This window comes from Sylvia atricapilla, chromosome 1, assembly GCF_009819655.1.
Source record: "Sylvia atricapilla isolate bSylAtr1 chromosome 1, bSylAtr1.pri, whole genome shotgun sequence".
Lineage (NCBI taxonomy): Eukaryota > Metazoa > Chordata > Aves > Passeriformes > Sylviidae > Sylvia > Sylvia atricapilla.
The window spans coordinates 548,809-561,255 of NC_089140.1; the positions used below are offsets into that span (position 1 = coordinate 548,809).

At 51.0% G+C, this 12,447-nt stretch overlaps 1 protein-coding gene across 1 annotated transcript in view; it reads right to left on the reverse strand.

The window, feature by feature from the left end:
- Positions 1-12,447, reverse strand: part of SMARCC1 (SWI/SNF related, matrix associated, actin dependent regulator of chromatin subfamily c member 1) — a 66,767-nt gene that overhangs the window by 14,514 nt on the left and 39,806 nt on the right. The window contains exons 22-25 of the mRNA XM_066313242.1: positions 8,629-8,684; positions 6,664-6,778; positions 5,618-5,772; positions 1,297-1,431 (exon numbers count right to left, since the gene is read on the reverse strand). Of these exons, the coding sequence (XP_066169339.1) occupies positions 1,297-1,431; positions 5,618-5,772; positions 6,664-6,778; positions 8,629-8,684 (461 nt within the window). The remainder of the gene's footprint in view (positions 1-1,296; positions 1,432-5,617; positions 5,773-6,663; positions 6,779-8,628; positions 8,685-12,447) is intronic.

Below are 12,447 nucleotides of genomic sequence, written 5' to 3' on the forward strand. Positions count from 1 at the left end.
CCACAGTGACAGGTGAAAAGACCGAATTTAACCACCAGGAAGCCAAGGGGAAAAATCTGTATGCACATTTTTAAAAAGGGAAATGTCATATGCCTCAAAAGGGAGGGAAAAAACCCCTTTCCTGTCACTAATGGAATATATCCCCCAAAGAAAGAATCTGCAGGGAACCTTTCCAAAAGAGTTGGGTCCATTTCCTGAGCTGCCAATCAAACACAGACTGAAAGGGTGGAGGATGTGGAGCAATCCAGAAATTCCTGCTGACATCCTGCTCTGACAGGAGTCCACATCCTGTCAAACCCCATCAGTGTGATCAGGGGGAACTCTGGGCTGGGAAAGAGGTTCTCCATGGAGAGGGTGGCCAAGCTCCCCAGGGATGTGGCATCAGGCCTGGCAGAGCTCAGGGGATGTCTGCATGATGCTCTTGGGCACAGGGTTTAGTTTTAGTGAGGAGCAGGAGTTGGACCTGATGCCCTTTCCAGCCTGAGACAGGATTCCATGAATGCCAAACAGGAGTGTAATCCCATTAAATTCATACAGAAGGGCAAATGTGGAAATTCCTGGAATTATGAATCAACATAATCCACTTTGAATCTTCAACCCATCCACAGTAACTGTCTACTCACAACAATGAGGCAGCTACACAACAGAGAGAAAGAATCTAATAACTGGCCATTCTGATAAAAATGAGATTTTGAGTCATCTTTCAAGCAGCTGCACAGGAAGCACTTCTCCAAAGCCTCTGGCACTACACGTGACACAGCTCCTCATAATTCCTGAGTAATCCAGCCCCAGACAGCTCCTCTCCATGTCCTGACCTCACTCCTCCCTTCCCAGCTCAGGCAAACCCATCTTCATCATCACCACAAAGTGAGGCTGCCACTCCTGAGCATTCCCCTGCCAGGGCTTTCCCAAAAATCCTGAACTGTCTCCTTGGAAGCCACTGTCCAGCAGGCTCAGGGGGAAAGGGCTGGTTCCCTTCCCTGGGGAAGGGAGGGTCCCATCCCTTCAACTCTTTCCAGGGAAAAGCTGTCCTTAGGTCAGACACAGTCCATGTGACAATGCCCCAGAAAGGCTCAATTCCACATTCCTGCTTGGAGTGAGGAAGCAAAGCCAGGATACCCCCAGTGTGCTGCTTATGGAACAGAGAAAGCACTGGGTGGAGGAGGAAAGGGCTCCAATGCCACTGGGGCAGGGAATGATGGAACCCAGCTGAAGGAGAGGAGAGGAGCTGCTGCTGTTCCAGATGTTGGCACACAGATTCAACAGTGAGAGATTTAATCCCAAATTCCCACTTACTGCCTCTTTCTCCCTGTCCATGATGGTCTCCAGCTCCTCAAAGTGGCGAAGTTTTATCTCCAGCTTCTTCATCTGAGTCTCCACCAGAAGGGCCACCAGGGACTTGATCTTCCTCTCCTCCACAGCTGCCAGGTGCTGGGGATGAAACACAGGGATTGTTCTGTGACACTGGGCACAGGAAGGGGCTTGGAGGGAGGAAATCATCCAGCTTCAGCCACCCTACTCCACTTCTGGACAGAAACCAGGAAATTTCCTGGACAGAAAGCAGGAAATTGGATTATAAACCTTATGCTGGGGAGATTATTAAGGTTCTAGTCAAATAAATAGGTGTGAGGGTTTCATACAAGAGGTGTGTCCCTGTCTGGAGCCATCCCAAAGGTTTCATACAAGGAGGATGCTCAGAGCAGGCCAGCTCTGCTTTCCCAGCACTGGGAGCACTTCCAGTGGGAGTGCAAATGAGGGAGAAGGGTCTGTTCAGTGGAGTCAGCTGAGGGTCACCCAAAAAGCTCCCAGCAGGACACACACAGGAGGCTGTGACCCAGAATGACCCCAAAGCAGGGAGATGGCACTGCCACGTCTTCGCCATTAAAACAGATTTTTCTCAAGTAGAAGGCAAACTGGTTCTTTATGAGGATTAACTTCATGCCATTTATACACACACATAAATAACACCCGGGATCTGTGTGTGTATATTTGATACATGAGACAGCCATGGAAGTGTTTCACACCCTCAGAGTGTGACAAGTGTGGTCAGGAAAGGAAAGGCTCTGATGATGCCTCTCCCTGTTTGTGTTAGAAAGCTGCTGCTGAGAATGAGAACACAGAGTGCACCCACCAAGCCCTGCCTGGGGGGCTCTGGATGCCCAGACACAGATGTGGCCTTCCTGACACATCCAAGGGCTGGGCTGCCACAAGGGAAAGGTGAGGGCTGAGAGCAGAAGGGAAAAAAGGAAAAGCTGGAGCTCCTCCAGCTCCAGCTGCAAACAGACCCCTACTGAGGGAGCTGGGCCCCAAACTGGCTCAGAACTGGGACAAACGCAGAGCTGGAGGAAAGCAGCACTAAAAACCTCCCTGGAACCCTGAACACAATCAGAATTTCTCAAACCCATGTGATACTGTGCCATTTGCCTCCCTGACCCACCAGCAGTGAAGGAGGGCTCAGTAAATGTGTGCAAATGCACTACTGAGTCTCTACAGCGAATTTCAAATCAGCTCGGAGAGAACCAGGGAGCCCAAGCTCATCCAACACATCATCCCTGTGAAATTCCAGCAGCTGTTCCAAAACTGGCCAAAGTGCTGCACACAAAACAATGAAACAAAGCTGACAGAGCAGGAAATTTCATGGCAAATAACACTGGTTAGTAAAATAAACTTGTTTGTATGAAAATTCAGAGTGAGGGAATCACCTGGTGATACAGAGTCTGCTAACCAAACATTTCACTCTGTTTCACATAGGCAATTTTAATAATGAAATGGCATGAACATCTATTCAAAGCACACAACTAGGTAAGGGACGGGTCTCAAAATACACCTTGGAAAGGAAATTATCCCTGCAGTTTTTCCTAGAGAGACTCAGAGGCTGTTCCTCAGCCTGGCATTGGCCAGGGTTTTCTGTGGGCAAAGGACAAATCCCTACAGCTGCAGCTGAGGAAAACCAGGAACACAAATCCAGTGGTAATTTGAAATGCCTGATAAACCCATCACTGCACCAGCCCGGAGCCACAAATGAGCAAGTGATCCCAAAGGGCTTGTCCAACCTCAATGATCCTATAAAAAAGAATCATGGAATGCATGAATGGTTTGGAAGGGACCTTAAAACCCATCCAGTTCCCCTCTGCCATGGCAGGGACACCTCCCACTGCCCCAGGCTGCTCCAAGTGTCCAGCCTGGCCTGGGACACTGCCAGGGATCCAGGGGCAGCCACAAATCTCTGGGAATTCCAGCCCAGGCAGGAATTCCCAATCCCCAGTCTCCCATCCAGCCCTGCCCTGGGCACTGGGAGCCATTCCCTGTGTCCTGTCCCTCCAGCCCTTGTCCCCAGCCCCTCTGCAGCTCTCCTGGAGCCCTGAGGCATCACTGGGCTCAGCAGCCCCCAGGAATGATCTCCTCAGTCCCAGCAGAGCTCAGGAGGTCAGCGTCTGGCAGGTCAAATGGCACCAGAGCACTTGTTCTGGGAAGGGAAGTGATGGATCAAGAGCAGAGGTTCTGCAGCTCAGCCCCAGCTGGAGCAGAGCAGGAGCAGCACAGGCCACGATCCATCAGGGATACACAGAAAGGAAAAACCAGCTCATTGAGTGCCCATTGAGAGGAAAATCAGCAGAAGGTACTTAAATTCTAATGCTCTTTGTTCAGAAACCAGAACCTGTAAAAACACTTTTGAATTGTTGGTCTGTATGAAATAAAGTCTCACCTTGAACATTCGTGTTCACCATTTCTCAAACAACACAACTCAACTTCTGGAAGCCACTGATCCCAAAAGAAAGAAAGAAAAAAACCCAAACAAAAACACCAAACCAGAAAGAAACCCCCAAACAAACCAACCCTTCATTTCAATCGCTTGCCTTTAAGCCCCATCTCCACTCAGAATCCAACTGCAATATTCCTCTGATATAAAATCCTAAGGAAAACAGCTTTTCACATGACCAGGCCTGGAGTTTATGATGAAGAGTTTAATTACTCCCTCAGACAAGACACAGACCACCCAAAGCTCTAATATTGTCTGGCTTTTTAAGTGAGTAGGAAGAGAAATCCCTGTTGAACCTGAATTCTACTCTGAAGTGTCAACCTCCTAATTACAATACATTTTTCCCTGTAATGGAAAGCTGAAGCCCTTCCAGAACATTATCACTGCCATAATGAAAAGTGCCATCAGCCAGGCCCCTGCTCCCTCAGCTCCTTATCTCCAGGGGAAGGGGAGCAGCAGCTCATCTTCATTTGGAGCAAGTGGCTTTCCATAAAACACAGATTAAATCTCACATCTCCTCATACAGATACAAATCTTCCCAACTTGGCAGAGGATATCTGTGAGTCTGATGAACTGAGAGTCACCCTCAGGTTCAAAGTGATGCACAAAGGAGACACTCTGGCCTCTGCACTTCACCAAAACACTGAACCTCAGCTTGGCCTGCAATTGGGATTTTAATGGACAGGGAGTTGTTTTAATGTTACAGGGAGTTGTAAATGTGGGATTTTACAGCCTGGTTTGAAAGGTAAGAACTAAAATATGCCCCTTTTCCTGGGTTCAAAAGGAGGGGCTGCACAGGACATCCCCCACCATCCTCACTCTGAAAAAGTCTGAAGTTAAAGAGTCAAAGATTGCAGGGGAAAAGTTAATACAACACACACCACCTCATTCTGTCCATGGAAACCCATCAGGAATAAAGAGCACCCATGCCTTGCTCTTGGTTTCTATAAAGCAGGTGGACCTGAAATGTGGCACTGAATCCAGGAGCGATTTGAAAACCCAAATTAAACCTTGAATCCAAAGAAATTTGTTAGGAGAAAACAGATTTGAAAAAGAGATTCTAAAAGCAATGAAAGCAGTGTGGTTCCTGCAAGCAGGAAAGGCAAGACAACGTGCAATTAGTAATTACAGGGTAAAGAAAAGCTGATTCAACACAGCTCATTAGAGACCACACACAAACAGCAGATCAAGGGGAGACACCGAGGTGCTTTTAACACAACCCTTAACAAAACACAAAATCATTCAGGTGTCTGTGAAAGCTGCAGTGCCAGGCCTGAGCATCCCTCTGTGCTTGCTGCACAGAGCCCTGGGGTTGGTGTGGAGCCCTGGGGGTTTTGGTGTGGAGCCCAGGGGGTTTTTGGTGTGGAGCCCAGGGGGTTTTTGGTGGGGAGCCCTGGGGGTTTTTGGTGGGGAGCCCTGGGGGTTTTTGGTGGGGAGCCCAGGGGGTTTTTGGTGGGGAGCCCTGGGGGTTTTTGGTGGGGAGCCCTGGGGGTTTTTGGTGGGGAGCTCTGGGGTTTTTTGGTGTGGAGCCCAGGGGTTTTTGGTGTGGAGCCCTGGGGCAGCACAAGAGGCTGTGGAAGGGTTTGTGCCCCTCAGCACCACAGTCAGACCCCTCAGCAGACAAAAGCTTTGCCAAGAAGTCACACATTTTGGGGCTATTCCTTAGGGATGTTCAGCCAGTTCATAATCACCCAGGGAGCTGCTTAATTAAAACTGTTTGTTATCTCCCTCAGGGGGCTCAGGCAGGAGAAATTAAGGCAGCACTCGTGTTCCTGTGAGGATCCAGAGCTCAGAGGGTGAACCCCACAGCTCTGCTGCCCCTGGGAGCCAAGCCCAGGGTGTTGGGACAGCACCAACCTTGGCTTTGGTGGCAGCAGAGGCCAGGGCAGCAGCTGCAGCTGTGGCCACGTTTCCTTCTGAGATCTCGTGTTCCACTTTCTTCTTCCCAGCCTCAGCCTCTTTGTCTTTGCTGCCATCAACGTTCTCCTTGTTCTCCTCTGCCTCCTTTTCCTCTGCAAGACATTCCCAGCCCAGCCTGTTACATGCCTTCCTGGCATGCCAGGGCACCACTCTAATTAGTCAGGCACTAATTAACTCAGTTCCAGCACTGCTCCCCATCCAAATGCTGACAGGGGAACCCCGGTTTGAGAGGATTTATCCAACAAATGGGGCAACTTGAAATGCTCTTCACTCCCATCCTCTCAATTCAGCACCTGCCATCAGCTCCCCCTCGTCATTTCCAAATCAACTCCTCCAAACCCAAACACTCCTTATTCACGTGGTGCTAATGACCTGAATCTAAATTGCAGGAAAAAAAGCAATATATCCATTCCCATCCCAAGGCCAGGCTGGGGCTTGGAGCAGCCTGGGGCAGTGGGAGGTGTCCCTGCCCATGGCACTGGATGATCCTGACAGTCCCTTCCAACCCAAACCATTCCAAGAGTTTATGAGGCACAAGGGAAATGTCAAAAAGAACAAAGTTTTATGTAGATGTTGCTGCTCCTCAGCCTGTCAAAATCCAGGCTCTGCATCACCTCCCAGGGAAATGAGCCGAAATGTTCAGTTCCAAGGGGAGAAGTGAGCAGACAATCCCAGGATGGTCTTGGGACCTTAAACCCATCCAGGATGGGTTGGAAGGGACCTTAAAGCCACCAGTGCCTCCTCTGCCATGGGCAGGGACATTTCCACTGTCCCAGGCTGCTCCCAGCCCTGTCCAACCTCAAACACCACCAGCAGTTCCTCTTCTCTGCAGCCCAAATGATCCAACGTTGTGGCATATGGGCAATCCTCACCATTCCTATGCCCCCCAGACACTTTGGAGCTGCAATTCCTTGCCCCACGGCCAGGGGAACATTCCCAGCTGGGTCTGGGGGCTGTCCCCAGCGCTCTGGAGCAGCTCTCACCTGTCTTGGGCTCTGCAGCCCCTTCGCTGTCGGGCTCCTTCTCCGCGCTCCGCTCGGGTTCTCCTTCTGGGACCTTCTCTCCCTCCTCAGCCTCACTCTCGGCTTTGCTCTCCACCTGGAGGGCAGGGCATTGGTTGGACAATGGCAGGGAGAGAATAGTCCCTGTTCACTTTGTCCATGGCCTCCAAATGAATTCGTTACCACAGCGAAGAGATTACGTTTTCATCTGTTGCTTAAGCCAAATGTGACAAACAAACCCAAAATGTGAATAATGGCAAACTGGACCAAGTGCAGTGACCCAGGCCCAGCTGGGTCACTCTGTGGGTGCAAAAACTCCTGGACTAAGATCACAGAATCATGGAATGTCTGGGAATATGCACATTTCCAAGGCCTGAGTGAGTCTTCCTCACTTATCTCTTCCCAAATGTTCCTGTATTATCTGGGAGGCAGAAGAACTGCCCAAAAAACAAAGTGGGAAATAACCCCAGGGCTGCACTGGTCAGCCCCAGGTTAATCTGAACTCCTCATCTGGTGAAGGAGGCAACAAGAAATATCTCCTGTTGCTGCAGACTCTAGAAAAAAACACTCCCATTTACTTACCAGGAATGCAGAAGGAATTAAATAATAAATAAAAAATGTAAATATTTTAAAATTAAATTTACATATATAATTAAACCCTTGATTTTTATTAAAATGCGCATTAAACAACATTATATTAATATATAAACAAATAAAATAGTAATAATTTAAATGTTAGACTAATTTAGCAGTAATTAAACTGCTACCCAGGAATTCCAGGATAGCAGTTTTATCCCAGTTCAGGTCTGAAACATTCACTGAAGATTGAGGTACCTCTCTGTGGTATGAAAAAGGTTATGATAAAAGCCACAGATGTGTTCTTGTGGTCATTATCAACAGGTTGAAGGATAATGACAACTAGTGTCTGTAATCAGATAATCAAATATCTGCTCCTTAGGGGCAGGGTGGATCACCCCCAGCACCAGGAGGACACAAACACACCCATGTCCAAGTGGCAGCCCAGAATTCCTGTGGGGAGGCTTCTGTGGCAGGAGCAGCCCTGCAGGGGACACTGCAGCATCCCCCCGAGGCTCAGCTCCAGTCTCAGCTCCAGTCTCAGCCCCAATCCCAGCCCCAATCCCAGCCCCAGTCCCAGCTCCAGTCCCAGCCCCAATCCCAGCCCCAGTCCCAGCTCCAGTCCCAGCTCCAGTCCCAGCTCCAGTCCCAGCCCCAATCCCAGCTCCAGTCCCAGCCCCAATCCCAGCCCCAATCCCAGCCCCAATCCCAGCCCCAATCCCAGCTCCAGTCCCAGCTCCAATCCCAGCCCCAGTCCCAGCTCCAGCCCCAGCCCCAATCTCAGCCCCAGTCCCAGCTCCAGTCCCAGCCCCAGTCCCAGCCCCAGTCCCAGCCCCAATCCCAGCCCCAATCCCAGCCCCAGTCCCAGCCCCAGTCCCAATCCCAGCTCCAGTCCCAGCTCCAGTCCCAGCCCCAATCCCAGCCCCAATCCCAGCCCCAGTCCCAGCCCCAGTCCCAATCCCAGCTCCAGTCCCAGCCCCAATCCCAGCTCCAGTCCCAGCCCCAATCCCAGCTCCAGTCCCAGCCCCAGTCCCAGCCCCTGTCCCAGCCCCAATCCCAGCCCCAGCCCCAGCCCCAGCCCCAATCCCAGCCCCAGCCCCAATCCCAGCCCCAGCCCCAATCCCAGCCCCAATCCCAATCCCAGTCCCAGCCCCAGTCCCAGCTCCTGTCCCAGCCCTTCCCCAGGAGCAGGAACAACCACTGCTGCCCCACTGCTGTGACTTCAGGCTCCATCAGGGACAGGAAGCTCTGTGGAGGCTGCAAACTTTCCCTGTGGGGACACAAGCTGTCACAGCTGTCCCCTGTCCCCCTAAAACTCCTGAATTCAGGACTGCAGTGCCACAAGCCTCCTGGCAGCAGCCCCAAACTCACCTTCTCTGCTGGCTGCCCCTCCGCCTCCGTTTCCATCTTCTCTTCCTCAGCTCCCTCTGAGAAACCAAGAGGGAAAGGTTCAGAGTTGTCCCCACTGCCCACACTCACACTGTTCTGGGCTTAACCAAAACCTGCTGTTCTCTACCAGAGGCCTCCAGAAAGTGCCAGCACTGAAGTGGCATGGAGCAGGCTGCCCCAAGCCCTGGCTGGGGCATTTCCATCTCCCCCAGCCCCAAACCAGACCACACAAAGCCCAACTGGTGCTGAATGAGACCACCACGAGGACAGAGGAAGGAATAATAAAGATAATGAAGAAGGAGTCACTGGATGGGTGCACCTCATAGTGGAAGAGCTGGGAGTTCATCCTGGACACAGCCCTTGGCAATTCATTTATTGCTGTATAAAACAGGGATTTAAAATGCTCCTGTCATGACAACCAGCCACGGAGACACCATGGAGGTGCCTGGGTAATGTCCTAGAATCCCTGATATTTTGTGGGATTGTTTAGAAGTTCAAGAAATCAAAATTTATCCACAGCTCTGCAAGGAGGGATGGGAGGAAGCACAACCTCGTGGTCCTGGCCCAGGATTTCACCATTTAATGTACAGAGGCATTAAAGGAGCTTATTTAGATCCTGGACTGGGGTGATGCAGAACTGCTGGTGACAAGCCCTGATCCATCTCTAAGCTTCTGAAGACATCAGCTGGTGCTGGGGGTTCATTTCCAGTAATCCTCATTTTCCTGCTAATTCCTGTGTGCTACACTGAGGAAAAACAAGGTACCAAGTGTTTTTCTTGAACAGCAACAGTTCTGGGAGAGAAATTTTTACACAAGTCCCTTCCACATATAAGAAAAACCAACGAAAATGTCTGACTGAAGGGTAATAGTTTTCCTCATGGCCTATTTTAAGATGATAAACCCACTTATCTGAACTATCTGCCACCATAATTCAATTTAGGGAGACTGGGGGACGTTTTCCTCACAGGTTTTATCTCAGAGTTAGGATTTAGTGACCCAATAATGTCACAGGGAAAATCTCGATTAGATTTTGTCAGACAGCTCTTTCGAGCCTAGAAGCAGAGTTCCACACTGGGCTTAAAAGTGTCATTGCTCCCAGGGAAGGGAAGGATTCACAAAGAAATCTGGATTCAATCCTTGAAGAAAAAAAGGGGAGACAAAGTGCAGAACGCTCCAAGTGCGCCCAGGTTGGTGGAACTCAAACCAAAAAAACACTGCACAAAAATCCCTCAGTTTACATTCTTGGGTGGAGAGGATCATCAAGATCATCCCATTCCCACCCCTGCCATGGCAGGGACACCTCCCACCGTCCCAGGTGCTCCAAGTGTCCAGCCTGGCCTTGGGCACTGCAGGGATCCAGCTGCTGTGGCCAAGAGACCAGTGCCTGGACCCTGGGAGCTGCTGAGGGGCTGATGCTGCTGCTCTGCAGACATTCACAGGAGCCCTGAGGCTGGAAAAGCCCTCCCAGCCCATCAAATCCACTCTGTGCCAAATCCTCACCCTGTCCCCAGCCCAGAGCTCTGAGTGTCACCTTCAGGTGTTCCTGGGACACTCCAGGGATGGGGATCCAAACCTCCCTGGGCCTGAGCCCCCTTTCCATGGGGAAATTCCTGTTGATATCCACCCTGAGCCTCCCCTGGCCCAGCCTGAGGCCGTTCCCTCTGCTCCTGTCCCTGTTCCCTGGGAGCAGATCCCAAATCCTCCTCTGGCTGTCCCCTCCTGGCAGGTGGGAGTTCCAAACAAATAGGACATGCCAGAAAGAAAAAAACCGCTTCCCATCCACTCCTCAGAGAGGATTTTCTCAAGGAAAAGCACAGAGAGCATCTCCAAGTGCTCTCAGACCCTCCCTTGTGTCAGGACACATTGATGGACACCACCCAAACCCAAGTGCTCCTTCCCATTGCCAGGGACACCCCGGGGAGGAGGGGACGTGTGACACCGAGATTATTGCACACATCCCGATTTAACCTCGCTTCTCTGGTTCTGGCTGCAGCAATAAATGTTAGGTTAAAACTAGGCTGACAGCTTCAGACAGGTTGTAGTCAATGGGTTTTGAAAAGTGTTTTCCTGCATCAGCTGCAGAGCCCTGACACGTGGTGGCAGCTCCCAGGGCCACCAGGTCCCAAACACACGTGCAAGGGACAATAGATCCCATTTCCCGTTGTTAGTTTGCCTGGCTGGAGGCAGGTTTTTGGTTCTCAAAGGATCCCACAGTCATTAAGGCTGGAAAAGACTTTCAGGAGCGTGGAGTCCAAGTTGTGCCTGATCCCCACCTTGTCACCAGCCCAGAGCACTGAGTGCCACCTCCTGGGACACCTCTGAATCCACCACCTCCCTGGGCAGCCCCTTCTAACAGTTAACACCACTTCCATGAAGAATTCCTCAGGAAGTACCTCAAAACAGCAGAGCCTGGGAAAACTTAATCCCTAATTCCAAAATGAAAGGCTCACACAGAGCCCCAAACACGGCTGACCTTCTGCAGAGCCACGAGAGAACTGCCTCTGGCCCCTGGCACAGACACAAACACAACTGCACCGATTTCCCTGTGTGATCTAATGAGCTTAATGAAATACATCCCAGAGGAATTGATCAGCTGGAGATCCGTGTCCCTGGGACAGAGAGGGAAGCCTTGACTCTAAGGAGAGAGCCCCTGAAATCCCTTTCCTCTGCACCAAAGATGCTCTTGAACTCTTCAGCAGGTTTGGTGCTGCACCTCTCAGGATGTGGGAATCAATATCCCAGAATCATTGAAGCTGGAATACTCTGAGGCCATGGACTCCACCCTGTGCCTGATCCCCACCTTGTCCCCAGCCCAGAGCTCTGAGTGTCACCTCCAGGGGTGGGGACACCTCCAGGGGTGGGGACACCTCCAGGGGTGGGCACTCCAAACCTCCCTGGGCAGCCCCTGCCAGTGTTTAACAACCCTTCCATAGAGAAATTCCTCCTGATGCCCAACCTGAGCCTCGCCTGGCACATCCTGAGCCTGTTCCCTCTCCTCCTGTCCCTTTTTTCCCGAATGAAAGGACACCTCTTAGGTCAGGAAGAGGCAGATGGTTGTGAGCCACCACAGGACACCTCTCAGGAGGGAGAAACCACTGGGAGATGAGGAATCATCACCCTCTTCCCACCTGAATCAGCAGGCTTTCCATTTCTATGGAATTTTGTTCTGTTGTGCACTTTATCTCCATGAACACTGAGCCCTTTTTTCTAACACATGAACTTGGAGCTGATTTCTGCCCAAGCCCAGTGACTTCAGAGAGAACTTAAATGGACTTGGAGTCAAGGAGGAAACCTGTGACACATCTCCCTGCTAAAAATTCCCCGTGTTACCAAAGAGACACGGAAGCAGCAGATCCGGAACCTCGGCCGCCGTGAGAGGAACAAGCAAAGCTCTGCAAACAAAAGCACAGTCACCTGCCTGAGCTTCTGCTCAGCAAACAGTTTAAGGTGCCCTGCAGACATCCCAGACTCCTCTGTTGTCACTGAGGCAGCACACAACCTGTCACAGCCAGGCTGAAGTATTAATATTTAATTGAGAGGAAATAGACGATAGCTGTGGAAATATCCCAGCTCTGGATATGGTAATGATGCTGTTATCAAAACCATCATTTACATTTCCCACAATAAATCAGGGCTGCACAGCTCAGCTCGTGCCTCACACAGCCTGGGGGCTCAGCAACAGGGGGGCTCCATGGGGAAGCTCTTGGGGGAGCTGGAAAAGCCACAGGAATTCTCCAGGAGAGGACTGATGGGCTCAACCCCTCCACGGTGCAGACCCAGCCCCAGGACACACCAAAGCTG